General features: G+C 38.6%; 3 protein-coding genes across 8 annotated transcripts in view; 2 read left to right on the top strand and 1 right to left on the bottom strand.

Annotated features, from left to right (window-relative positions):
- fig4a (FIG4 phosphoinositide 5-phosphatase a) overlaps window positions 1–326 on the bottom strand; it is a 56,217-nt gene extending 55,891 nt beyond the window's left edge. Inside the window, exon 1 of the mRNA XM_085431874.1 lies at window positions 35–326. The gene's annotated coding sequence lies outside the window, so the exon portion shown is untranslated. The remainder of the gene's footprint in view (window positions 1–34) is intronic.
- A 121-nt stretch (window positions 327–447) lies between these two features.
- ak9 (adenylate kinase 9) lies at window positions 448–12,780 on the top strand. Of its 3 annotated transcripts, none has more exons than XM_085431871.1 (36): window positions 448–583; window positions 725–822; window positions 1,265–1,328; window positions 1,429–1,481; window positions 1,593–1,689; window positions 1,850–1,962; window positions 2,133–2,303; window positions 3,008–3,124; window positions 3,468–3,542; window positions 3,636–3,737; window positions 3,901–4,040; window positions 4,129–4,448; window positions 4,933–5,051; window positions 5,332–5,467; window positions 5,610–5,700; window positions 5,806–5,870; window positions 5,960–6,019; window positions 6,374–6,568; window positions 6,777–6,913; window positions 7,074–7,277; window positions 7,369–7,644; window positions 7,739–7,857; window positions 8,123–8,342; window positions 8,487–8,555; window positions 8,639–8,851; window positions 8,997–9,215; window positions 9,383–9,599; window positions 9,691–9,892; window positions 10,072–10,218; window positions 10,328–10,545; window positions 10,680–10,876; window positions 11,006–11,175; window positions 11,455–11,553; window positions 11,714–11,816; window positions 11,912–12,026; window positions 12,484–12,780. In XM_085431871.1, exons 2-36 carry the CDS (start codon window positions 730–732, stop codon window positions 12,696–12,698), a joined length of 5,151 nt encoding a protein of 1,716 aa, XP_085287997.1. In that variant the 5' UTR covers window positions 448–583; window positions 725–729; the 3' UTR covers window positions 12,699–12,780. The 3 variants fall into 3 exon arrangements, with proteins under 3 accessions (XP_085287997.1, XP_085287998.1, XP_085287999.1); XM_085431872.1 differs by having other exon boundaries at window positions 448–589; XM_085431873.1 differs by lacking the exons at window positions 448–583; window positions 725–822; window positions 1,265–1,328; ... (4 more) ...; window positions 3,008–3,124; window positions 3,468–3,542 and having other exon boundaries at window positions 3,642–3,737; window positions 3,933–4,040.
- Window positions 12,781–13,807: 1,027 nt separating this feature from the next.
- Window positions 13,808–26,031, top strand: LOC146691869 (structural maintenance of chromosomes protein 6). 4 transcript variants are annotated; one of them, XR_014915103.1, is made up of 28 exons: window positions 13,808–13,891; window positions 14,299–14,430; window positions 14,584–14,719; window positions 15,145–15,250; window positions 15,394–15,530; window positions 15,739–15,800; window positions 16,067–16,147; window positions 16,926–17,027; window positions 17,161–17,280; window positions 17,394–17,492; window positions 17,675–17,821; window positions 18,163–18,251; window positions 18,366–18,530; window positions 18,678–18,856; window positions 18,993–19,194; window positions 19,690–19,804; window positions 20,567–20,727; window positions 20,858–20,993; window positions 21,203–21,283; window positions 21,822–21,992; window positions 22,462–22,599; window positions 22,731–22,876; window positions 23,009–23,134; window positions 24,226–24,331; window positions 24,456–24,608; window positions 24,812–24,909; window positions 25,105–25,266; window positions 25,298–26,031. XR_014915103.1 is itself a non-coding variant. In XM_085431869.1 (28 exons), exons 2-27 carry the CDS (start codon window positions 14,317–14,319, stop codon window positions 25,199–25,201), a joined length of 3,267 nt encoding a protein of 1,088 aa, XP_085287995.1. In that variant the 5' UTR covers window positions 13,808–13,891; window positions 14,299–14,316; the 3' UTR covers window positions 25,202–25,211; window positions 25,501–26,031. The 4 variants fall into 4 exon arrangements, 2 of the variants coding, with proteins under 2 accessions (XP_085287995.1, XP_085287996.1); XR_014915104.1 differs by having other exon boundaries at window positions 13,808–13,895; XM_085431869.1 differs by having other exon boundaries at window positions 25,105–25,211; window positions 25,501–26,031.
- The last annotated feature ends 561 nt before the right edge of the window (window positions 26,032–26,592 follow it).

Raw genomic sequence — 26,592 nt, 5'->3', positions numbered from 1 at the left:
TTTCCCTCAGTACTTCCTAGCTAGCATCACTCACCATTCATCCACTTAGCTTGTATGATTAACCACAAATGGTCTTCATTGATGACAATATACATCTCCCCATGCAGTCGCAACAAATACTGTAAACGCTTCACTTAACAACAGTTAAAATGCATCTGTACTCTGCCCAGTGTATCCCGTTAGCATGTTGGAGTTGAATTTGTTTTAGTCAGGTGACTGTCATGAATGACTTCGCTTGTCGGGTCGTACGGTGCCTCGCAAAGTCAAAAAGCTCGAAGGACTGAAAATGCGATTGATACATGGGTTTACTATCTTTGCATTTGAATTTGCAGCGGCTTTAAACGTTTATAACTGCTCTTGAGTATGATAAATAAATAATTCAATTAATTAATTTATAAACGCTATTTCAACCCTCAAACTCTAAAGGTAGCATTAACTAGGTATTAAGAAACCTTCAGCCAGCCCTTTAGTTTGCAAGTTGTCATGGTAACCGTATATGGATAGCTAGGTTATTGTAACGCTAGTGAACAACTGCGCTAAAAAGGGTATTAGCAGATAAAAGAAAATACAGACACTCGCAAAGGTAACTGTAAGTAACATTGAAGTAAAATATGATAATAATAATATTTTACATATTTGTCAGATTATGTAAACTACACATTCAAGCTATAAAACTGATTGCTTGAATGATTATTTGACTTTTATAATTTCTGTGTTCACAAAGTTTGAATGGCTACTTTAGTAGACAACTTAATTGAAGATGAAGCCGAAAGAGAGAGACTTCTTGCTAAGCCCACCTGCTTTATCATCGTTGGAAGACCGGTAATCTACATATATATATATATATATATATATATATATATATATATATATATATATATATATATATAAGTGAATATAAAGTGAAATTTAGCTAGGTTACGTATATACCTTTGTAGTTGTGTTTAAGTCCAAAAGACAGTATGCACAGTACTATCTGTCAGTGAATCAGATATGTATATATAAACAAAGAGGAAAGACCATGAATGCCATGCAGTTATAAAACACATTATGACGTTTAGTAGATCATCAAGTGTAAAATGTTTAGGCTATACTTAAAATTCCTGGACACAACTACTATAGAATTTTCCATGTCTTAAGCTGCACTCCACAATCACAAACATCATGCAGAGAGTCCCCACCAAAGCTCAACAAGTGCATACCCAAACACTAGCAAATATTTTTTTCTAATGCTTCAATTCCTCTATATTCCACTTCTTGGCAGGGTGTTGGCAAATCCACCTTGGCCAAAAAAATTGCAGAGTCCTGGAGGTGTATCCTTATTGATGGTGAGTACCCTTTTATGCCTTCATAAAAAAAACTTTTTCATAAAAAAAATCTTTTTACCAATTCGAGATGTGTATGTAGATGAGTTTTCACATCTTTCAGATACCAATCTTCTCAACACACACATAAAAAATGAAACAAAAGAGGGCCTGGAGGTAAGTAAAATTTTCTGTATCATTTGAAAGGAAGCCCTTTGTTCCTGTGATGTGTTTTCTTTATGCTTTTATAGTCATTAGAAACTCTGAGTTGCATTCTGTTGAATATAGCTTTTGGACATCTTATCTGAGGGAAGAAGTGTACCAGAGAATGTGGTGCTGAAGCTGATTCTTGCCAGGCTTAACTCGCCAGATGTGGAGCACTATGGTAATAAATAAGACGTCATTTAATTATGGCTATGCATGCAAAACAAACTTTTCAGTCACCAAATGTTCTTTGCAGATGAAAATAAGATGACTGATAGGTTAGACGATAAGCAATATGATAAGCTCTGCACTGTTTTGTAATTCACATGTTTTTGATACAGGTTATGTACTGAGCTGCCTGCCGTTCATGTCAGAAGAGCATCTGAAGATTAATGAGCAGATTGAACTGATCAAAAACCTCAAGCTAACGCCTGATATTATCATTAACATCAAGGTTACTGTCATTCTCTATTTGGAGTTGTCCATTGCATTTGATTTTTTTTCTTTTGCATAGTTTAATGTCGTAATTTTTTAATCTAATATCTCTTTAAGTTCATTTATGAAAAAGATCTGTCAGGATTTTACTGAATTGATTATAAATTAAATACTTTTACTTTTCACCAGTGTCCAGACAAGGACCTTGTCCAGAGGCTATCTGGTCTGAAGCAGGACCCAGAGACAGGGCAGTTTTACAACAGGGATCAGTGGCAGCGTGAAGAGGTGTATAACAAGGAGAAGAAGAGCAAGGAACAGGATGCAGAGGATGCAGAGGATGTGGAGGATGTGGAGGAGCAGGTATTACTTAAGGGAAAATAAGTGTTGTCACTTGATCATGTAATATGCATAATCATAGCTCTTTTAGTTCTCCCCCCTCCTTTTGTTTTGATGCTTGTAACAAATATAATCCAATGACTGCTGTTTTGCTGCTTTTCCTCTTATTTCATTGTATCAACCAAAACAAACTGACAGAAATCACTGCCTTTAAAATCCTCTGCCTCCCCAATCCCAGCTGGTCAGATTTGAATGACAGAGCCACTGCATTTCTTGAGTAAATAAGAGAAAATGACGTCAGTCTGCAGGTATAGGACTTGCTATCCTTGCTGTCATGATAGCGCTGAGCAAACTAGCCTAAAGTACCAGAAGCAATACCCAGAAGCAGTTGTACTCATGTCTTGGTGTAGGAGCATAAATATTATAAGCTTTGCCATGTTTACCTATGTATTTATTGCCTAGTGAAATAAAGCTATTGATCTAGTTTCAGTCTTAACTGTAAGATTTAAGGGTGTTGAATGCTAATCAGAATTTTATCCAGCAATTCTTAGACGATTAATATTTTTAGCACCTTCCTAGTTCCGTACATGTTTGGATTTCAGTTTTGCATTTTTAGGGGGCTGTTTTTATTTTAGCTAACCTTTTATTCCCCAGGTGATCAGTTGTTATCATAGCAAAGAAAAAACTGCCAAGCTTTGAGTTCCATACTAGTATTTTTTTTTCCTTAGGAAGAGGAACTCTCAAAGGATACCAATGACAGAATGGTGTGGACACCAGAGTATTTGGCTAAAAATGCTTTTGTTCGAATTAACATGTACAAGGATAACATGCTTAGACCACTGGAGGTGAGTTGCCCAGACCTAGACCTGTCATCAAAGTCACCCACTACTGACACACCAAAAATGTAGTTTGTTGTGTTATTTAAAAAAATCTTGAATAAAAATTCATAATTCCTTTAAACCTTGTATTTGAATTTACTTGGGAGATGCTGTTTTTGCTTAACCAGTATGTTTATATCATAAGGCAGTGAACATCCCAGATTTTTTTGACTCAAAAGGCAGTACTTAAGGGCTTTTGAAATTTAACTACAGACAAACTATATACTGTATTAATATTTATTGTTATTAAAAGAATAAATTACAAAAGAAAAACACAGAATGAAAAGTATATTAATTGATATTTTTTCAGGACTACATGGCAAACCACAACCCTCTCTACCTTTTGGAGTTGGATGGAAATAATTCAACAGAAGAGTGGCACTTGGTAAAGACTAAAAAAAACTTCAACAAATAGTATTGGTGTTTTCCAGAAGTGTTGTCTCTGTAAGGTGTGTTTTTTGACATTTTGTACTTCTAGTCTGTTATGTCGCGTCTCGAAACTTTGGCTATAAATCACGTCCCCGTTCCAGTCCTCCTCCACCAGACTGAGGATGAGGAAATGCCAGAGGACGTTAGCACGGTCTGGAAGTCTTCACATTTTATTTCAAAACACAATCAGTGAATGGGAACATGTACAAAATACTTGTATTTTGAATAACATGTGTACTACAACCATCCCAATAATCCTGATCCTAAGAATTAAGACTGGACTTGCTTTAATATTGAAACCATATCTTTTTCAGGAGGACCTACTGAGAATTATGTCCTCTTACAGGATTATGGTCCCTGGCTTTAGGTGGAGAAGGAGCCGCTGGGGCAGAACTTGCCCTGTTGCTTTGAAAGAGGGCAAGGTCATTCCTGGCAAGCCACAATTTAGTGTGGGGTGAGCAGTCTTTTAAAAACTGTTTCCAGATGAGGATTCTATTGAGTAGCAATGTGAAAATGTTAAACAACTCTCATTCATTGTACAGATTCCAGGACAAACTGTACATCCTTTCGTCAGCGGAGGCACACCATAAATTTGTCACAAACCCTCGCCCTTACCTGTTACCTCCAATGCCGAGGTTACCCTGCAAAGTTTCAATCATTGGGCCTTCCCTTGCAGGGAAGACCACCTTATGTAAACTTCTAGCTCAGCACTATAACACAGCGGTAATTGACATGGAGGAACTGTTGCAGCCAGTTTTGGTCAAGGCTAAAGAGGAGAGGATTAATAAAATTAAAGAGGAGACAACACAGGCTGCTATAGACAAAATCAAAATGAAGATGAAGGAAGATGGACAAAATTCAGGTAAGCTGAACTTTGTTGGTATTTTTTTTTCTATAATCACATGTAGAATTACATTTGATAAACTGTGACTGACAATAATATGTTTTTGCAATAACAGTAATGCCATGTACCATGGCATAATAACTTGTCTGAGCACTATATACTATTAAGAGTGTAGCTTCTATATATATGTATGTAATAGTCCTCCAACAAACTGTATGATATAAAGCAATATTTGTACCTATTGCTGAACAAGTGACTGATAATGTCATACACAGAATTAATGTGAAGGTAAGATGTGAAAATACTTTCTTATAAACCATATGTATCATAGATATGTGAAAAGGAAAGTGCACCCTCTTTCAGTTTCATGGTTTAACATATCAGGACATAATTAAACAATATTCTGGTTGTTGTTGTGTTATGTTGTTCTAACATTTTGAAGCATACTGAACAACAGTATATTTGTATGAAAGAGGATCTTATTTGTTCTGTTGTTTTTAAGTGACAGAGGATCATCCACTGGTGCAAGCCATGGTACTCAGTGCTGTGCAGCAAGCAAAGCAATCGAGTACTACTTATTTTGGCTTGTATGCTGAGATACTAGAGAAGCGTATAAAAGAGGTACGTTAAAGATTTAAACCCAGGTGGGAGATTTACACCGACTTCCCAGTCTTAAGCAGTTAGCATGCATACACGTTCATATATTTGAATGATTAATGACACACAACAGGATTTTTCTGCAACTTTGTTTGGCATTGTTAGATTTTTTTTATTTGTATAAAATCATTGACTTACATCGCACAACACCCAACACTAAATCACGCATACAGGGACACGACACTTAGACAGTCACATGCATAAAGTAAATTTAACTTACGTGATAAAAAGTTTGATGTTATAGATTGAAGAGGTGGAGGGCAAGACTGGGTGGGTGCTTGACAACTTTCCCAAGAACCTTTCCCAGATGGATGCCTTACAGCAAGCTGGACTTCTGCCAGAGGTCTTCTTCTGTCTCACAGACAGCGATGGACACCAGGGTATGAGGCACAAATAGAAAAGATTAAACATATAAATTTGCATTTATAATTTGCAACAATTTGGTTTGAAATGCCCTTCAGTGTTTACGCATACACTTTGGTGCTTTTTACATTTCCATTAATACATTTTTTCATTGAGCAGTTTTGAGAAGACTTTATGAGATGAATAAAGAAAGTGTAAAGAACACTGTAAAGAAGTTAGAGGATGAACAGTCTCAGGCGATAGAGCTCTCGTAAGTGCACATGAAATGATGTTGTGAATTTTTTTTCTTTGTATGTTTCTGAGTTAGATTTTTGTTGCAACTTTTGTTTTTGTGCCTTAATTCTCTCCATTTTAGAAACCAAGAGGAGCAAGAATCAGAGGGGCAATCAAATATGAAGACAGTTATGGGAGAAGCTCATGGTGCTGGTTTTGGGTTTTTTTTATATACTACCCTTGAACATATACCATTCAATCAGTATAATTTTTATTACATTCTTTTTTATTTTCAGAAGATCCTAAGGAATTGAACACCACCAGCTCTGCAAATCCAAATGCAGTACAAAAAGAAGGTAAAGTTACAACAAGAACATGCTGTTTTGTTTTGTTTGGTTTGTTTTTCTCAGATCAAAAATGCAAATTGACTAAAGAGAGAAACTAGTATAAGGTGCATATTCAGGTCAGTCAGTCATTGTCAGGATTTCCTGGGGTTTGACTCTCATGACTCTCTGAATTTGGACGTGCGCTGAAATGGCTATGCTGCCCAATAAAAACTCCAATTTTCAATCAAAATCACAGATACATTTTTGAATGTGCTAACTAATTTATATGTTGTATTTGTACTGTTTGTGAGCACCACTGAAGTATCATTAGCATTCTTTCTCTAACTCTCTCTCGTTCACACTCTCTTTGTGTGGTCCAAGCAGCAGTGGTAGTACATGATGATTCAGAGTTGGGCTATGCAGATAGCCCCGAGATGAACGAGTATAAACTGCAGTTACGACAGTTTGTGGGTGAATGGGAGAAAATGCAGTCTGGTTTAACGGTAACCCACTGTACCCTGGAGATTGGCAGGAAAAGCCCAGAGAACCTGCTTCAAGAGATGATCCAGCAGATGGACAGTGAGTGTAAAGCTATGCAGACCAAATCACTGTTGTCTTAGAAACAAATTTGCGCCAGACACACACAAAAAAATACTGAGACAAATATTATGTTATTTTACTGGTAATGGATTGGAATAAATAAATGGTGAACTAACGAGTGATATATCATGTGATATTCTGCTAAAAAGTTCCAATCTAATCTTTAGCTCTCATGTGTGATCTTCAGAACCCTTTCAGTATGTGTCCTGGGAGTTATCAGAGGAGGACATGGAAAAAGACGCAGAAGATATAGAGGCCTTAGCTCAGCTGGAGAGAACAGAGGAAGGCAGTGATGATGATTATTCCCTAGGGGAAAGAGATGAAGTCAGTAAACTAAGGAGTCTTTCAGCTTTAATATCCATATGTTTACAGCGCTATTTAAAATTGTAGAAAGAGAACAGAGAACTTACTGCTTTCTTGACAAATATTAGTAAGGCAAGCAATCCATTGAAGTATGTCTATCTTATCTTCTTAATGAATGCAGGGAGACACCACGACCAACAGATTCTTAGGTGACACCCAGCATTTCTGCCCTGTTGTCTTAAAAGACCATAATGTCCTGCGACCCTGTACCGATGAAATTGCAGCTAAGTATCGTGAGAAGACCTACTACTTCTCCAGCTTAGAAGCCAGGGAATCATTTCTTCAAAATCCTGATCAATTTGTTGCACACACTGAGCCTCTCAAGGTATAACCTTAACATGAAAAGAGAAAGTCATATGCTGTAGTTCTGAACAAAAGTGTCCTCACTGGCTCTTTGTCATGTTTTTCCATCCAAGCCTCCTGCTCTGCGGATCTTTTTGCTCGGCAGCGGAGGCTCAGGCAAGACGACTAATGGGAAGTGGCTTGCACAGCAGCTTGGACTCTTCCATATCCAGTTCAGAGAGCAGCTCCAAATGCTCATAATGGCCAAGACAAAGATGCGGATACCTGATGCTGATGAGTTAGTGCTCTTACAAGATGATTCTGAAGACTTGGATGCCAAAATAATGGAAGCCAGGGCGGAGGACGAGAAGGAGTCAGAGGATCCCTATGATAACATGAATGAGACGGAGGTCAGCTTCAACACAGTTTCATTCTAGCACAGTTTGTTATGATATTTCATTTCAGGTTTTGAATTTCTGTGTATGTGCTTTTCTGTAACTTTAGCAAGAAGAACTGACTGAGGATGAAATGGCCATCAAAGCCTACCTATCTGATGGAGATCCTCTCAATCCAAAGATTCTGGACATGACTATTGCACCATACTGGAAACATGAACCATACAAGTAGCTATTACAAAACTGGATGTTTCCTGCCTCTTCTTGTTTTCTGCCTATTTGCTGTCTTTTTCAGAGCAAATCGCGTTTAAAAAAAAAAAAAGCTAGCTTAGGGTAAACATCTAGTTTTTAGCTTTTTCTAAATGTAAATTTGCTGGAGTAGCTTTATACATAATGAACTTTAGATCGGTAACTTCCCATCAAGGTCTCTTTGAGAGTTTTGGTCACCTTACAAGAGATATTGTTCTTTAACTTAAGATCATCTATGTTCTAGGTCTACAGGTTTTATTTTGGAGGGCTTTCCTATTGATCTGAATGAGGTGCAGTACATGTTTGAGCAAAAGTTTTTCCCTGACGTTGTGGTAATGATGGAAGTGGATGTTGAGGATGTCCAGAGTCGTCTGTTGCCACAGTACCTGGAGATTTGGCGTGAGCGTCGAAACAAACGTGAAGCACAGCTGAAACTCCTTCATGACCTGCGTAAAAAAAAACGGGTAAAAAAATAAGTGATACTTAGGTCCCAGTTTTAGTAACTGTTATTTTTCTGCCAGGAAACATTAGTCTTGCTGTCTGTCTTGACAAATTAGGATAAATTCATTTCTTGGATCTGAAACATTCATGGTAATTTTGTAATTCAGGAGGAGGATATTTCCAAGAGAAAAGCTGAACTCATGGCAGAGCAAGATTTAAAGGCAACTAAAAAAGAGGTAAGCAAAAGAGGTAACCCGAATTATCACATCTGCATTTGATTCAAACGTCTTCTTTCTTTCTGTATTTGCAAACAAAACAGCTCAGTTTTCAAGATGGCACAAAAGATGATGAAGAGCATGAAACTGCAGACATAGAGGAGATGATTGAGGCCCTGCTGGAGGAGGAATTTCCTGCAGAAGAGGATGAGGAAGACATCGAGAATGAGGAGACTGAGGAACTAGCTACCAACAGGCTGGAGATAGGAATAAAAGAGCGTTTTGTGACACAAGAGACCAACCTTAGTTCTGTGATGGTACATATACACAAAACAAAAATGAGCCCTGATCAATTCTACTTGTATTTCATATTCACAACAAGACTTTACTTTAAAATATTTGTATTTTACAATAAAACTAGTTGGATCTTATATATGGTGCTATATGTTGTTCTATTGTTAGGAACTCCTAGGTGAACACAATATACCCAGAATGGTCATCAATGCGTCTCGCAAACTACGCATTGTTCAGTGTCAGCTGCTCAAGAAAATCAAACCCTTGTTGACCAACAGGGAGTCACTCTTCCAAAAATGCCACCCCATCCCCTACAGCCTGGCATGCAAACTGCTGCTCTCCTCTTTTAAGTTCTTCAGTGCCTTTGGCTTCCTGGACCCCATCAAGGTAGGCAGGGTTTAGGAACGTCAGCTGTGCTTCCAATAGTTCCAAGAAATATTTTAATATAATTACTCCTTTGTTTTAAGCTGAAATGTTGACAGAAAAAACAAATATGTAAAATGTCCTTCATAAAGTATACTTTAACATTTTTTTCATCCATTTCCAACCTGTAGCTACACAAAGAAAGAGACCTGATCCAGCCTCTGAAGTGGCCTTTCAACACAACATACCTCCTGCTGTTCCATCAGTATATCTACTTCTTTGCATCTAAGGAGAACTGTAACACATTTATGCTCAACCCCTTAAAGTACCTGCGGCAGCCCAAGCCCACCACGTCACTTCCTATTAAAATAGCAGTGACTGGACCTCCAAAATCTGGAAAGACCACCGGTAAGATACAAGATAGTTAAAAATGAACTTTATTACATTTTTTACTATGTTCATTTCTTTTATTTTACTTTTTGTATTTCTGCTTCCTCAGTGGCACAAATTTTTTCTCAGAAATATGGCTTGGCTCAGCTGTCCATTGGTAGCGTTATGCGTATGGTGCTTGACACTCAGGGGAACACCGATCTGGCTATTCAGATGAAAGAGTATCTCTTACAGGGCCTTGTTGTGCCTGATGAACTGGCCATTCAGTGTCTGGAGGTGGCACTGATGAACTCAGTCTGTAGCATGCAAGGGTAAGACAAAGGGTTTATCACATGTATGTGTTAATACTTAGCAAAACTCAATGCTAGGTGCGATCCGAACTTAATCTTTGGCATGGATTTTGTTTTTTTTAAGTCAAGACTGTATAATTTACTCTATTTTTGTTGGTTTAGTGTGTATCTAATATACTATGATATTTCTGGTATTTCAGATATGTGCTTGATGGGTTTCCAATGACCCTTAAGCAGGCAGAACTGATGGGGTCTCAGAGCATCATCCCCATGATAGTAGTTGAGCTAGAGCTGGACATAGTGGAGGTGCTGAAGAGAGGTCTTGCAGACAAGATGAAGCCCAACAAGTCAGAGAACACAGAACTTATAAATATAATGACAGATTTTAGGTCTGACAGCTGATTATAATTGCAAAAATTATAATCTTCTTGTGTTTCCTTTGTTCTTACACTTTAGGCCTCACTTGACGCACGATAGCTCTGAGATCCTACACATTCGTAATTCCTGCTACAAGAAGGAGGTGGTGCATGTGAGGCATCACTTCCAACAACAATATCAAAACTGCTTGCTTCTCAATGGCCTCAAGAGCAAATGGTGGATCTGGGACAGAATGATAAAAGAGGTCAGCACCAGCATGAAATATATTCAAACTTACCTGGACAGGATACAGAAGGGTAAGTTCAAGAAGAGTTTAAGCTGGTTTATTTCACCAGAAATCCCCTCAAGATGCTGTCAAACTCATGGGCTAAATGTTTTACATGCGCCTAAATGTTGAACCTCTTAACTCCACGCATGATGATTTAACCAGGGCAAGCAGCCTGCATCAACAAGCTGTGCATCACACCCAAGGAGTTTGACTGCCGACTTGGAGAGTTTGGCCAGTACTGCCCTGTCTGCATGGCCCTACATTACCACCTGGTGGACATCTCAGAAACTGCAGCATTGACTCATGCGGCTGAGTACAGGGGACATTATTTCAAGATGTGTGATGAAAACCATTTAGAGGTCAGTTTCTTGGAAGTTCCCCCATAAATTAATTGCAAGATTCATAGGTAAATGCCCAAATGAGTATGGGAAGGCATTCAAACCTAAAAACTGGAACTGGAACTTGTTATCTTGCTCTCTCAATCACAGATGTTCCTGTCTACTCCTGATCAATTTGTCGCACCTGGCTGCCCGCACACCCTCCCAAAACCCCACCTCCTGCCAAGGAAGCTGACTGAGATACACGTGAAGAACAGGTTTCCACAGCAAGTTGAAATGAAGGGCTACTGTCCTGTTACTTACCTGGATGGAAAGCAGAGGTACATTATCCACTGTGTCACTGAGAAATATGCTTCAAATTGCTAAAAAAAAAAAAAAAAAAAAAGAAAGAAAGAAAGAAAGAAAGAAAGAAAGTTGGCAAACATATTTCTTTGTGATTCTGACTTTGTGGTGTCAGATAGACATACATAAGATCCTAAGGATCTTCTCTTTTTTGTAGCATTTAAAATCTAAATACTTTATTCCATCACAGTATGTCAGAAATATTGAATATGTCTTCTGTGACATTTTTTTCACATGGAAGTCTTATTTGTTCTTAGGTACGAAGCTCTGGTTCGAGGAAAGATGGAATATGCTGTGGAGTACAGAGAACGAATTTATATTTTTGAGACCAAGGAGAAACGGGACAAGTTCATGAGGTGTTATTTCTTTGTATATTTGAAAAACGTGTGCCTTTTTTTAATGTTTTCTTTTTTCACTTCACTTTTTTACAAACTACTTTGAGCTACACTTATAAAGAAAGTGGGTGGTGTGTAAACCTTTGGTCTATTCACTGAAATGTGAAATTATTTATTTAAGGACTCCTGAAACCTACTGGGCCCAAAAGCTGCCCATTAAAGTTCCTCCCCTTTCTGAACCTGTACATCTCACCTCCCTTCCAACGCTGGGCTACCTGGAGCAGGTCAGAAACTCTGTATCACATGGAAAATATTGCAGTATCGTCCTGTCTGCTGAGATTTTTAAAAGTACATCCATCAACCACATTGTATTTTTTAGGGTGTGGCAGAAGCAGTGATCAAGGCAATGACAGCTGCCGGGTGTCTCAAACCAAAGCATCCTTATCTCAGTTTAAAGAGATCAGCTCTCAGTTATGTGGCCTTGTATTTGAAAGGTAGGAATGTTATATTTAAACCTTTATTTAATATATTATGAGAAATATTAGGATGATTAAAATGGTAAATGGTCTGTATTTGTATAGCGCTTTACTGGTCTCTAAGGACCCCAAAGTGCTTTACACATCCAGTCATCCACCCATTCACACACACATTCACATACTGGTGATGGCCAGGGACACAACGACCGAGACTGTCGGAGCTGGGGCTCGAACCGGCAACCTTCCGATTACAAGGCGAACTCTCAACTCTTGAGCCACGATCGCTCTTTACTTTAAGTTTAAAGTAAAGATTTTATGTGCTGCTTTACCTCATTCTGAAATGTTTTCCTATCAAAGTTTACTATGTACAATGTATCTCATTCACCTTTTAAGACTTGTTATATGCTTCCAGCACTGAACTTGTTCATGTGTTTTTTCCTACTTAAGTAATAATTCCAATTTTACATTGTTATAGCTTTCAACCACAGGAGTACAGACTCCATTCGCCAGATGTACAAAAAGAAGCTGGCCTCATTTGAAGAGAACTGCATGCTCATCCCCTACCTGAGCACTGTAATGAAGGGGAACTACAGGCCTCCCAGTGAACGCCCGATTGACTTTGAGTTCAAGCTGAACAGGTTTTTGGCCTTAAGCGACTTGCCCGGAGCTAATGGCGTACAGCTTGATTAGTACTTTTGACTACAGCATTGTCATTGTACTTAACGTGATGTGGTAATCTGAGTCTGCAATACAATTACATTAAAAAAAATTACATTGACTTCTTTCGTTTATGTTTCCAAAGACTGTATCTTTAATTATAAAAGCTCTTTTGTCTGTATCATTATTTACCAGTAACTTTCACCATACACATTTCATTCATTTCATAAGCATTTAATTTTCTTTTTCCTGGATTGAAATAAATTTAACATTCAACAACGATCGTGTATACTTTATTAAGGTTTTTTTCTTATCCAGTTTTAGTCAGAAATGGGTTTGACACACATATGAATATCTGTTTCACAGTCTTTAGTAATATTACACAGGGTGTTCCGAGTGGTGGTAGTGCACCTTGTCATGAGACAGAGTTCAGTACTTTGATACTTCCAGAATGCAACAGAGTGAACAGATGGTGGCTTGGATGAGAAGAGGCCTTGATGGTTTTGTAGACCTGAAGGTAGTGAAGGTAGCAGGGTGTTGGCGGTCCTCTGTGCTGATTAAATGAAAATGAAAATTGTGTGGCCGTGAATTGGATGATGGGTGGATAAATGCTGCACATGACTGCAGGTTCCTACCCCAAATAACAGCCTAAAGAGTGTTGTGATATTAACGTCTACAATGAGTGGAACCAGGCAAATACAAAGAACTGAAGAGACAAAAAAGAGCTATATGCGAGTTCATTTGACAATAATATTTAATTAGAAAATGCTCGTTGCATTCAATTCTAGTAAATGTGTGTTTAAATACAGACATTTCCACCGGAGAATCATCCGAGTACAGTAAAATAATCATCTGACACACACACAAACAGCAGGAGCTTTCCGCGTGCTACGACTGCGAAAGGAAAGGGTACAACTAAAGCATTAGTACAATTAAAGCACAACTACAGCACTAATTCGTTGTTACTTAAAGAATTAATCTGGCAACTGTTTGTTTGTTTCATTTAATTTATTCTTACACGTTGCTTCTCTTTAACTCTCTTCTTCATTGTTAAAGTCTATAATATTTCATTTTCTTTATTTTTTACTTTTTTTTAAATAGCTGTTCAGATTTCTCGATCTCGCGTATTCCCGCGAGATTTCAAAGCGGATAGCGGGCGCGAATTCGATAGCCGGTCTGGTGGTCGTTCCCATCAGTTGCGTCGGAGAGTGTGAGGGTACCGCAAGGTAGGTCAGTTGTCACTCCGCAAAATACCATACCTGCGCTTCCAGTTACTTAAGGCGGCACAAAACTAACCCGCAGCAAACTCGACTCACGTTTGGATAGACAGTCGTTGACTTTCTTTTTAGCATGTAGCCTTAGTTAGCCAGCTAAGCTAGTCCTGTAACGTGTGTAACTTTTCCTAAACGTAATTAAGCTACTAATGTCGCGGTTTAAACTGCAGGCAATGCTTTAAAACTCATATCCGTTAACTAGCAGCCGACGTGACGGCAGAATTTAGATGGAGAGCTGATTCGACAGTTTAAATAGATGTCTGACTGTGCTAGTAGTTTTATATGTGTATCAGGTTTCTTTCACTCTGTCGCTTTCTATTATTATTACTTCTTCCTCTTCTTCTTTTTACCGTTAAAAGCAACACGGGGTGTCTACGATGTCTAAAAGGAAGGGCACCTCCGTCAATGAAAATCCCAACAAGAGATCCAGATCTGTGAATGAAAGTGAAAATGCTGCTGACAGTGACCAGGAAGATCCCATTCTGAGTAATGTACGTCTGCCGTGCAGTGAAGCACGCTAGTTTTGTTTGATTTCCAGTTTTTGTTTAATTTCACCCTCGTGTATTTACTTATTTCTTAAATAATTCTCTGAGAATGCAAAGGATAGAGGCTCACAGTGTGGATACTTGTTACTTTGTGTGCAGTTGCAGTGTGGTGCGGAGGTGGTGAGTGATGCTGGGATTGTAGAAAGTATCACTCTGAAGAATTTTATGTGCCACTCGCTCCTTGGCCCGTTTACCTTTGGTTCCAATGTCAACTTTGTTGTTGGCAACAACGGAAGTAAGTGCACTATCTAATCTGGCAGATCGGAGATGTAACGAGGCTTCTGAATCCCCCTCGTTTCATGCCAATGCAGGCTGCAACCCTATATTTACATTTTGGCCAAAATGTCTCTATTGTGTGCTGTAATTATCATGTAAAGGCTTCTATCATTGCTGAAAATAGTTGAAAAATTATTAACTAATAATTACTAGTTAATCACTTTGGTTTAGTGAGATCTTGTTGCTTTCTCAGTGCTGGTGCTTTCTGTTGCACATGTCTGCAAATGTCATTATTTATATGGTGTTATTAGTGGTTTGAAGTTGTTTTGGTGCATTTATAAAATGTGAAGTGGAAACTCAGTGGCTGTTATTATCATCCATAAATCTTTGTTTATTACAGTGTCCTGTCTGTTCAATTTTTGTGTGCCAATTGTTTTGTGACAGGTGGAAAGAGCGCCGTTTTGACAGCTCTCATAGTTGCCTTAGGCGGGAATGCCCAGGCTACAAATAGAGGATCATCCCTCAGGGGTTTTGTGAAGGAAGGAGAAAGGTGATTTCACAATAATTTTTTTATCCGTCACGCACTATCTGTTATCTTATTTTGTGATGAGAGAGCACATCATAAATGTGAAAAGTAATTACAAATAACAAACGCAAGTATCTGACCCTTGATGTGCATTTCTGTCTCCTCAGTTCAGCTGATGTTTCCATCACATTGCGTAATAAAGGAAGGGATGCTTACAAACCAGAGGTGTATGGGTCGGCTATTATTCTAGATCTAAGGATAACTCGGGACGGACTGAGAACATATAAGCTGAGAAGTAAATCAGGTAAAAATGCGAAGGAGTTTGTAAATTTAGATATTGCAGCAAACTATTTGCAGTAAATTCTCCATAAGTATATTTATAATTGTCCATTGATTTAAAATAAGAACAGAAAGAACAAAGATGAGTCATTTAATGGAGTCTGGAAAATCGTCAGTGAGAGTAAAGTGAATGTTCACAATGTTTTTCTTTTTGTTTTTTCTCTCTCTTACAGGTCAGCTAATCTCAACCAAAAAGGAAGAACTTGTCTCTATTCTGGATAATTTCAATATTCAGGTATGAGAGATGCAGGTCTTCTTTCATGTAACTCAGAGATGCTCTACCGCCAACTTTCAGCCAACTCTGTTTTTGTCCTTCACACATTGATGTTCTGGTTAAACTGCACTTTTGACTATGCTGTGATTTTAGCTGTATTTATCTGTACAATTTCAACATTTGAGCTGAAACTTAAGCAACAAATTGTGGGGCCATGTCAGTTGTTAAAGGGTGTCACGTGAACCTGTGTTACTGTCATGCTTATTAATGTGTTTTCTCTCCCAAAGGTCAACAATCCTGTATCAGTTCTCACTCAGGAAATGAGCAAGTACTTCCTACATTCTAAAGGAGAGGGGGACAAGTACAAGGTTAGTTCAGAGTACTTGCATGTTTAAGCCACACAGCAGCATTGGGTGGACAGTTTGCTACACCGTGAAACGTGTTTCTTTATGGTACCTATGAAAATGATTGTCAGTCAAGGCAATTAAGTTTGTGCCTATTTGTAGGGCTTCTGGTGTGGCCAGTACATATAAAACCAACCGGCAGGCCAACACTCTGTTTCATCTGCCAGTCATTGTTTCCAAATGCAAATATTTGTTTGGAAATTGCGGGGGCGGGGGTGTGGACAAAATAGCTTTTCTATTTCACCTCTCTTATTCTCCACACAGACTCTTTACCTGCATGTAACAAAAGACTGCCCAAATGTGTTTGGTTAGTAGCTTCTAGCAACAAAAACCCTCTTCTTTGATTCGAATCTAATGCCAATAAGAGTTTAGATTTAGCATGGAAGAGATTTGGTATAGATGTTGTTCTGGTACATTTGGAATTTCTGATCACATATATACATATCTAATGATGCTGTCACCAGCCTCATCTGCAGTTTTGTTTTGATTGGTAAAATGGCAAACCATATACAAACTTCAGTTGCTTATGTATACAGGACCTTATATATTCCCCTTGCTATAAGAGCTGTGTAACACCCACATTTCTTATCCGTAGGATAATAAAGGTTTATTCTATTCTATACCAGCTTGATCATCTTGTTAGCCTGCTCCCTAACTTGCAGCACAATCTCCTTGTTTGAATTTGTTAACTGTTAACTATAAATAAGCCCCGGTTGTTTTTAATCTATTTTTCTCTCTGCAGTTTTTTATGAAAGCCACCCAGTTGGAGCAGATGAGAGAGGACTTTATCTACATCAAAACCACTAAGAATCTCACAGAGGATAAAGTTGAGCAACACAGTGAAGTATGTATTTGTGTCGCTGAAATGGGCAGTAGTGATATTATTACATTTCTTGAATTTAAACCCTTTTATTTGGATTGCACAGCTAAGTTTTGTTTTAAAGCATCTTTTAATATTAATTTGTGGTCATTCCTAGTGCTTGAAAGACCTAAAACGGAAGTACCTGGAGAAGGAGGACCGTTACAGGAGCCTGGCTTCACTTGATGAAATGCACACCAAACTGGAGGAGTTGCAGAAGCAGATGGCTTGGGCTTTGGTGAGATCATTTTCCTCCAACTTCCCGCAATTTTCCAGTATTTCCCTTTCCCTATTTAGTTAAGATCACTTGTTTAAATTTTAATTCCTGTACAAATATGTTAAATGTTGCAGGTGACTGAGATGGAGAAGGACTTAGAGCCAATGAAGGAGAAGCTGCAGGCAGACAGACGATCCACAGAGAAATATGACGACAAGGTGAACGAATGGAAGGTATGAAACTTCTTCGGTAGTAACCCTGAAATCAACATATAACACATCTCAAATGTTAATAATTCTTTTAGAATTAACACAAATTACTACTAATTAAGTAATTGCTACTTCAGTTTTATGGCTCAGACTTTTGGACTGTTCATTCTGTAACCTTTTAACCCTAAACCTTTTTGATCATGCAGAATAAGGTCGATGAAGCAGAGAAAAAGTACAAACAGGTCCAGGAACAGCTAGAGAGGATCACACAGCAAGTCCAGGAGCTTCAACCTAAATGTGCTGAGCTCAAGACTGAGTCGCAGAAACGCAACAACCTTTTAAAATCCAGCGAGGTGAGAGTTGAGTGCACTAACCGCAGCATATGGTGGATTTCTGACAGTCGGCTCGTTCACTTTTTACAAGTACTTAATGATTTTATGTAGCAAGTCTGAGGCTTAGTTTATAGTGCTGAGCAGTGTCTAAGTGCATTTGTGTTCCTCAGCAGATGCAGTGGCTTTCCATCATCTGATGTGTTTTTTTGTTTGTTTGTTTGTCGTCATCAGTATAGGAGCGCTGCATCACCATTCTGTCATATAATTAATTCAAAATTAGTTTTAAAAAATGACTGTTATCTTTGTGATGCTTGTACGTCAACTTGTGAATATTTAACTCTTCATTTACGTGTGCACATCAGGTCACAGTCCACAGATGCAAAGCCAACCTGAGAGACTTGGAAAAGGACAAAACTCAGCTGATGTCGAGGATAAAAGATCTCAAGCTGAGGTTTTGTGTCATCTTATTTAGTTGTCTTCTGCATTAAATTGAGGTTGAAAAGTTATTTATTCTGTTTTGGCTCGCCTGTGCTTTATTTCATCACACCCCTTTTCTTACCTCTAGCATCAGTCAGAAAACGGGAGCAGAGAGCAAAGCCAGAGCAGAAAGGATCGAGCAGATCCAGACTGAGCTGGAAAACCTGAAGCATCAGATCTCTACACTGGGCCAACAGATTGACCAGTATCAGCATGCCATCAGTCGCGCCAAAGAAGAACAAGGAAAAATGAGGTAAAACAATGCACCAAAGGAAAATCATTGTACATGCAATAACCAATAATTGCTGATTCTAGGGTAGCTTAAAGGAATGTATTTGCAGTTTCTAATTGAAGCTATTCTCTAGAAATGACTGTATTTTGCCCCCCTGTTTGTTTTCAGGAGAGAGCAGGAGGTTCTCCAGAGGTCCATTGAAGCCAACAGGAGGAATCTGCAGACAATGGAGAGCAGTCGGTCCAATCGGCTGCGGCGTTTTGGAGAGCAGATGCCTGCGCTGCTAAACGCCATTCAGGAATCTCACAGAAGAGGCCATTTCAAGCACAGACCTCGAGGACCGTTGGGTAAGACCTGGTTATGCACAGAAAGTGTAGCATGTGTAGCATGTGCGCCCCCCCCCCCCCCCCCCCCAAGTGCGCAACCACAGTGCAAAATGTGTGGCAACAAAAAAACACTTCTAACTTTCCTTCTCTTTTACAGGTTACCTAATTAGTCTGAAGGACCCAGAGCTCGCACTGGCCGTAGAAGTATGTCTTAAAGGCCAGCTGCTGGCCTTCACATGTGATAACTATGAAGATGAGAAGGTTCTGCAGGGCCTCATGGCCAAAATGTTTCAAGGAGGTCGCAGACCTGCTATCATAACTAGCAGTTTCATCTCACAAGTTCATGATACAAGAAAAAAGTGAGTATAGAGGTTTAATTATATATATAAAATAGTTGTGCAAAGTACAATTAATACAACAAGTATTCAGTTAGAAGGTATCCTCCTTCAGAGTGAGTGTTAGTGCATCTCAAATGTTGTAACTTTTTTCTTTTGGAAAATATTATGTAATGTAATGTAATGTGCATGTGTTAGTCCCCATAGGGAAATAGTTCCTCTGCATTTAACCCATTCACCCAGTGAAGCAGTGGGCAGCCACCAATGCAGCGCCCGGGGAGCAGTGTGTAGGGACGGTACCTCGCTCAGGGGTACCTCAGGGTAGCCGTTCAGTGGAGTCGAACCCCCGACCTTCCGATCATGGGGCCACCACTCTACCTACTGAGCTATCCCTGCCCAATTTATCATACATACATATATTATGTATGATAAAGATTTTCTTTATGTAGCTTATTACTTAATTATTACAAAATATCTGAAAAAATGAATCGAAATTAGTTTTGATGTGTTTTGTGTCAGGGCTGTCAGTCATCCGAACTACCCCTCCGTGCTTCAGGCTCTAGAAATTGAGGACCCAGTTGTGGCCAACTGTCTGATCGATCAGAAGGGCATAGAGAGCATTCTGCTCATTAAGGTAAAGCATAACTTTTTTTCAACACAAGATGCTTGATGGTAGCCATAGTTGCACATTGAGTGGTTAGACATGTCTTTTTTTATATGATGCAATGTGTAAAGTAAGCCATATATTAGATAAAGTATACTGTAAATGAACTGAAGGGCCTTAAGCATGTGAACAAACCATAATGAATCAGCTGTTTAGGTCTATTAAGCTTATCCCTGATCTGATCTTCTCTACAACCTGAATGGCTATTACATCAAAGTTTTATACCTGCCAAAGTCAGCTTATTGTGTACACAGCTACCTGTACATTTGCCGAACAGTGCCTGAAAGTTTATTTGTTTATTTGCCTGACCGAGTCTCCTGAATGTTGCCTGAATTTTTGCTTTAATGAAAATGATCCAAGTCAAGGAATCTAATTCAATTCAATTCAATTTTATTTATATAGCACCAAATCACAACAAAAGTCGCCTCAAGGCGCTTCATAGGTACAGGAATAGGAATCTGACCTTTTGCACAGTGGAGTCAGTGTGGTTATGGTCACAAATCTGCCTAAACCTCAGCTGCTGGGTCAGAAATATGGCAGAGACCTATAATGTTTTTGAAAGCTTCTTAATATTTACTATATCTATTTTTTATTCAAATTTGTATAAGAATATTTGACAGATTCTTTATGTGGAGTCAGACTTTGGATACCATAGAAGAGATGTCTGCTCCTTACCTTCTGAACTCTGTGTTCAGACTTCATGTCATATTTACATGTTTTCCTTGTTGATAGAATCGAACAGAAGCTCGGAGAGTGATGCAGAGCAAAAATCCTCCTGCGAACTGCATCCATGCTTTCTCTAAGGATGGAGATCAGATCTTTATTAACCGGAGTTATGCTGCTGAGCAGACTAGAGCCAACTATCTCTCAGGAGATGTTGAGGAGGAGATCAGGTATATGTCTGACTTGTACACATGAAAACTTGTATTTTATTCTCTGTCTTTAGACTTTAAACTTGTGCTTTAAATGTTCTGTCCACGTCTCTCCATTTTCGCCTCTCCTTGTCTCTTTGATTCCTCTCAGACACTTACAGAGGGAGTTGGAAAACCAGAAAGGTCAAGCATCACGCTTCCAGCAGCAGATGAGAAAGTTGGATGACGACGTCAAGGAAAATGAAGGCCTACTAAGAAGAGCCCATCAAGAGCAAAAGACCATTAAAGTTAGTGGTATTTTCTGAAGGGCAGATAAGAATACTAATAGAATTTGTATTTTCAGTTTTAATATTTTAATATAATCATATTTGGGGTTTAAAGCATATTAGTCATTCATTTCACTTACTTTGATATACTTTATCCATTAGAAAGAGAACAAAGTGTTCTGATATCATATGAAATGAATTTGCTAACAAAGTCTGTGTGTTTGTTTTAGGACAAGGCCACAAAGTTGCAGCTAGAGCTCACAGATCTACAAAATGTTGAAGAGCCTCAGTCAGAGGACCTCAGGCCCCTGGTCTGTAAAGAACACCATGTATTTTTCCATCTGTATAAAAAGATGCACACTTGTACTGGACTTAGAGCTGGCTATATCCCACAAATTGGGATGCTGTGTAAAATTTAAAAGCAGAATGCAGTGGTTTGAAAATCCCATTAACCCATATTTTGTTCACAATAGAACATAGAAAATAAATTGTCCAGCTTTAATTCTGAGAACAAAATCATAGAAACCGAATTAATTTTATGTTTATCCATCTGTTTTGTAGTACCGCTTACTTTTCCAGCCATTTTTTCCCCCATCCCAACTTGTTTTAAGACCTGTGTCTGCTTTCAAATTGAAAATGAGCTAATGTTTTTCCTGAAAAGTAGAATGTCTCTTTAAACATTCGATCTGTTTTCTGTGATTTTTATGAGATTTACAAATAGAAGAATTCTCTTTTTATTTACACTATAAGCATTGTCCCAGCTTATTTTGGTTTAGAGTTTTTAAATATTGTACATAATGTCAACCAGATCTACTCTTATGATACACCATTATCTCTAATTTTCAACAGGAGGAGGATCTTCATGAGATTGTTACCAAGATCAAGTCCAAGCGAGTGGAGTTAGATGAGGGACTGGCCCAAATGGCCGACCTCAAGGGTTCTTATGAAAAGGCAGAGCAGGAATACAAGCAGCACAAAGAGTGCATTAACACTATCGCAGAGGAGGCTGACTCAGTCAAGGTAATATTGAAAGAAAGACCCAGTGTGAGAACCTTTGTTTTTCAGTTGCTAAATTCTTGACTTATAAGGTATCAGGTCAATCAAATGAAGTAACTTTCAGTAGATATATGGGGGGGACAACTTTTTAATGTTGCAATCTTGTAGTGACACTATGTGCTATTCTTTTATTTGAGACAGTTGGCAGTAAAGTCAAGAAATAAGGTGAAAACAGGATATCAAACGTGATCTAAATGATTTTTTTCCTGTGTACGTACTGCTAAATGTGACTTGTAGTCTACAGTGCATTCAGTGATCAGTAAGATTGGTAAGGACATTGTGTCAATGCAACTACCTAACATTATATCAACCCTGATAATTTGGTGTGATTCTAACTCTTTGTGTGTTGGCCATGCCAGCCCACCGTGCTCTGTCTCCGAGTTGGTGTTTGTCTGTTTTTACCGAATTCTTTATTTGCTTTCTCTTAATACAGGAGGATCTCAGTAAAACTGACCAGGAGGTGATAAAATGCAAACATCACAAGAAACACTATGATGAGAAACGCAGTGCCCATCTCCACAACATTCAAACTCTTGAAGGCAACCTTAAAAGCAAAGAGAAGGAGTACGAGGTATGAGTATCAGAAAAGCACTTTGTATACAATGTATCTGCTTTAGTTTTAGGAGTTAAATAGCACTGTCTCTTGAAGTTTTGCCTGTATTTAGCAGCTAAAATAGTGGTTTGTTTTGCTCTGTGACTCAGATGTCAGTGGCCAAAGCCAAAGAGATTTGTCTGGAACGTGTGGAGAGCCGTCGGTCAGCCAGGAGCCTGGACAGCGAGATCAGTCGTCTCAAGCTTAAGATCACTTCACAGAAGGAACAACAGGGAGACCGTGAGGAGATTGTGAGGTATTGGATCCTCACGGTGTATTACTGACATGATTTCAGTGATGTTTCTGTGAGGTGTTGAATGTACACGCATTTTAAACTGATGTCCTTCCTTGACGCCAAATGTGAATTGATTTCCTTTTCCACTTACAGGCAGTACCACGAGGCTCTGGAGAGCTACAAGAACATGACACAGCAAATGAAGAACCTCAACAGCTTCATCAAAAGCCTCGACAGTGTTATGAACCACAGACTTCAGGCTTATGCCGAGCTCAGGAGGTAAGTGGTGAATTCATAGTTTGCTGTTTGTATTTTGCAGTGATGTACTTACCTGTGCAATAAAGTAAAAGAGAGTAAATAGTTACATCTGTAATCCAGGTAATAATTATTAAATTATTAAGACTGTGGCTTCTGAATCGGAACTTTTTTTGTCTAGTTATAGACCGAGTGACTAGTCAGATTTTTAAAACAAATGTTAGCTTAACAGTCCAGACAGCACATGTGCAAATCTGTTCAAATGAAGGTATTTTGGCCTGATGCTTTTTTAAACCTCACTTTAAATTACATGAATATATAAACATAAAACACTGAATCTTTGAAATCAAATTCAAAGCATTGCCCACATATGTGTACTTAAAAGGAGCTCATGCTAATGACCCTCCAGTTAGCCCCTGCACTACAAAATGATAGAACAAGATATTAAAACAAAACAACAGCCTAGAGGTTTTTGGGGTCTTTTTCTGTGTAAAATATCTCACCCGTCTCATGCCCACCATGTAAGTTTTTCACTAATAAGCACAGATTTAAATATCAGTTCAACAGTCACAAACATCTTGCTGTTTCCTATCATTTGATGATGGGTCAGTATAGTTGCTCCACACAAACACTTGGATTTGGATGAGTGGAAGAAAAGAAATGGATGAATCCCGCACTAATGGACAACATTAATTTTAATGCATCAAAAAAGTCGCCTTGATTGGCGAGCTATCGCTATTGACTGTGACCATGACATCGTTGTTCATTGGCAGATAAGAACTCATCACACATATCACAAACTTTCCCCAAAAGGGTGCGCTGCTTCACACACAGGTTTAGCTAGTCACGAGCATTAGTTACTTTCAGGTTTCATCTTCTCTCCTAGCTTAATCACAGACACTGCATGTTTATTTGGATCGATCAAATTGAATTTTTAATTCTTCAAAACCTGGACTTGTAGTTCTAGTAGCTTTAGTACCATATTTGACAACAATTTGTTAAATACTCCTACAGGTCCCTCTGAAGTCTATACGTAAAGTTCTATTTTTTATATTTATATTTTTAAGATTGCGGTTATATGATTACTTTTCTCTCTCTCTCTCTTGGTATCATAGGTTCCTGTCAGCCCGCTGTAAATACTACTTTGATAGCATGTTAGCCCAGAGAGGCTACAGTGGAAGTATGATCTTTGATCACAAGAACGAAACCCTCTCCATTTCCGTAAGCCTTTTTTTCATTCATCAGTAAGAGGCCACTACAGCCTCAGATTTATATTAAAGTGCCTAAAGGTTTTTGATTATTATTATTTAAACAGAGACTCATTATTCTTATGATAACTTTGTAGGTGCAGCCAGGCCAAGGAAACAAGGCTGACTTGAGTGACATGCGCTTGCTGTCCGGAGGGGAGCGCTCTTTCTCCACTGTTTGTTTTGTCCTCTCTCTTTGGGCGATCACAGAGGCGCCTTTCCGCTGTCTTGATGAGTTTGATGTTTACATGGTAATACAATAGTTTTCGTTCGCATTATATTTATGTTTAGATTGCGGGTGCATGCATATTGCAAACTGAGATAATCATCAGTAAAAACAACAAACGATAAGGAGACAGAGAATATGCAACACTTCGTTACAGTTGCAAAACTGTCCCACTGGGTTTGGCCCCATTTAAAGATAACATTGGCTTTGGGTGTTCTCTTTAAATAGGACATGGTGAACAGAAGGATATCCATGGACATGATGCTGAAGGTGGCTGCCAGTCAGCGCTACAGACAGTTCATTTTCTTAACCCCACAGAACATGAGGTAACCACTGACACAACCTCTGTGTGTTTATATACAGCATTTGTGTGCTACAGCAGCTAGACCACCCAGATGTGATTTATTGACTTGGTCGTTGTAGACTAAGCCACTGTAGGGTAAAGGTCGTGTGACTTCAATGCGCTGCTTGGTTTCAGTATTCACATCATAATTTTTTATTTATTTTTATTTTATGTTAAGTTCCCTTCCAGAAAGCAAAATCATCCGCATCCTCCGCCTCAAAGATCCAGACCGGGGCCAGAGAAATACGCAGAGAAGTGAAGACGAGGACCAGTAATATTGCTAGCTCTGTTTAACATGATAAAACCTTAAAGTGCCTCTGAAACACTGATGCCAGCTTTTGTTTGTAATATTGAAGGCCTTCAGCCGCAAGTTAGTTACTTCTCAGCTAAACTTCGGTTTTGAGAAGCCTCAGCTTTGTTCATGTAAACAAAAATAACTGTTCAGTGTGCTGTTTGTCAAAGATTTTGTTCTCTAATACTGGATTCAGACAGTAATAAAAATGTTGTATGTTCAGATAAGTACAGTTACAGGGAAGGAGTGTTTTTATACCCACAAGAAAAAATAACCGTTAACGGACTTGAAAACGGGCACATTGGAGGAGTAAATGGGGTCATCGTAAGCGCGGGTTGAGTTTCTTTAAATTCAGTTCAAAATTGGTTTATTTTGTTTTAAGTGTAGCCTCATGGAGTCTTTTTCCACCTCAGGTTTGTCTAATGCAAGTAAGTGTATTAAGGTGCTGCTGAAGAAACCTAAAACACAGTTGTGACACCAAAATTTTGAGCATATTTTTGTTTGTTTTTTTAAGTATAGTCTTTATAAAGGTTTCTTTGACTGTCTTACGTTATACTTTCTCATTTACTGTGCTAGTGCTGTCCTGAAGGTTACAGGGGTTGTGTGGTAGTTTGGCTGTGGCACAAAGCAAGGGGTGATATAGGGCACCGGTTGGTTATTGTAATTGGCCTATGTTATGTATATTGTTATATTTATTAACTGATATGTTTCCCAGTACTTATTAAAAGAATTTAAGGGTAATCCCTCATCCCCACTGACATTTCAACCTGTTGCTCACTGATAATTATAATTAAAGATAATTTTATAAATCTGTTTCAGAAAACGGCTTTTTTTTTTTTTTTTTGTTCTTCATGATCATCTCATGAATGCAATATTTAGGGACACCTTGAATTTTGGGCAGAGGTAGTTGTCAGCAAAGGTTTAAGGTCACTGCAGTGGATCATCTGCCTTCACACCACGTGTCAGCATGTCCTCCGTGCCAAATTCCCGTCTCCGAACACATCTTCCTCTTCTATTCGTCCTTTGACTTCAGGCAGCTTACAGTTTAAAAAATAAATTATGGGTGAAGAAACATTAGTTGGTTATTGTGTGCAAAGTTCAATGAATCTTTCCCTCTGGGAGGATTGTTGTCATGGAGCAACAGACATCTTCCTGTTGTATTAACTCATTGGTCCTTCATGCCGGATGAGCTAAAACTTTTTCACATTATTCTGATTTTGGGTGGGGGGATGCAATGGTATTATGAGCATAGACGTTATAAAAGATGGATCTACATGGGTGAAATCATTGAGCTGAATGCTGTTGCTTTCTTCATCAGTTCATTCGCAAAAAAACTGATAATTACAATTCAGTCGATCCAAAATTGACTCTGTT

This window comes from Copadichromis virginalis, linkage group LG15 (genome assembly GCF_057382275.1).
Source record: "Copadichromis virginalis isolate Kocher_CV1m ecotype Utaka linkage group LG15, C_Virginalis_male_GT1.1, whole genome shotgun sequence".
Classification (NCBI taxonomy): domain Eukaryota; kingdom Metazoa; phylum Chordata; class Actinopteri; order Cichliformes; family Cichlidae; genus Copadichromis; species Copadichromis virginalis.
Note: the sequence above shows the minus strand (reverse complement) of the source record. Positions and strands in the feature narration are given on the sequence as shown.

Bases quoted from the DNA above. Each gene is read 5' to 3' on its own strand.
- ak9 (XM_085431871.1), top strand. From the start codon at position 730: ATGGCTACTTTAGTAGACAACTTAATTGAAGATGAAGCCGAAAGAGAG. The intron at 6,020-6,373 runs GTAAAGTTACAA...TGGTCCAAGCAG, and splicing joins AAATGCAGTACAAAAAGAAG to CAGTGGTAGTACATGATGAT. The intron at 6,914-7,073 runs GTCAGTAAACTA...TAATGAATGCAG, and splicing joins CCCTAGGGGAAAGAGATGAA to GGAGACACCACGACCAACAG.
- LOC146691869 (XM_085431869.1), top strand. From the start codon at position 14,317: ATGTCTAAAAGGAAGGGCACCTCCGTCAATGAAAATCCCAACAAGAGA. The intron at 17,281-17,393 runs GTGAGATCATTT...TAAATGTTGCAG, and splicing joins AGCAGATGGCTTGGGCTTTG to GTGACTGAGATGGAGAAGGA. The intron at 23,135-24,225 runs GTAAGTGGTGAA...TTGGTATCATAG, and splicing joins GCTTATGCCGAGCTCAGGAG to GTTCCTGTCAGCCCGCTGTA.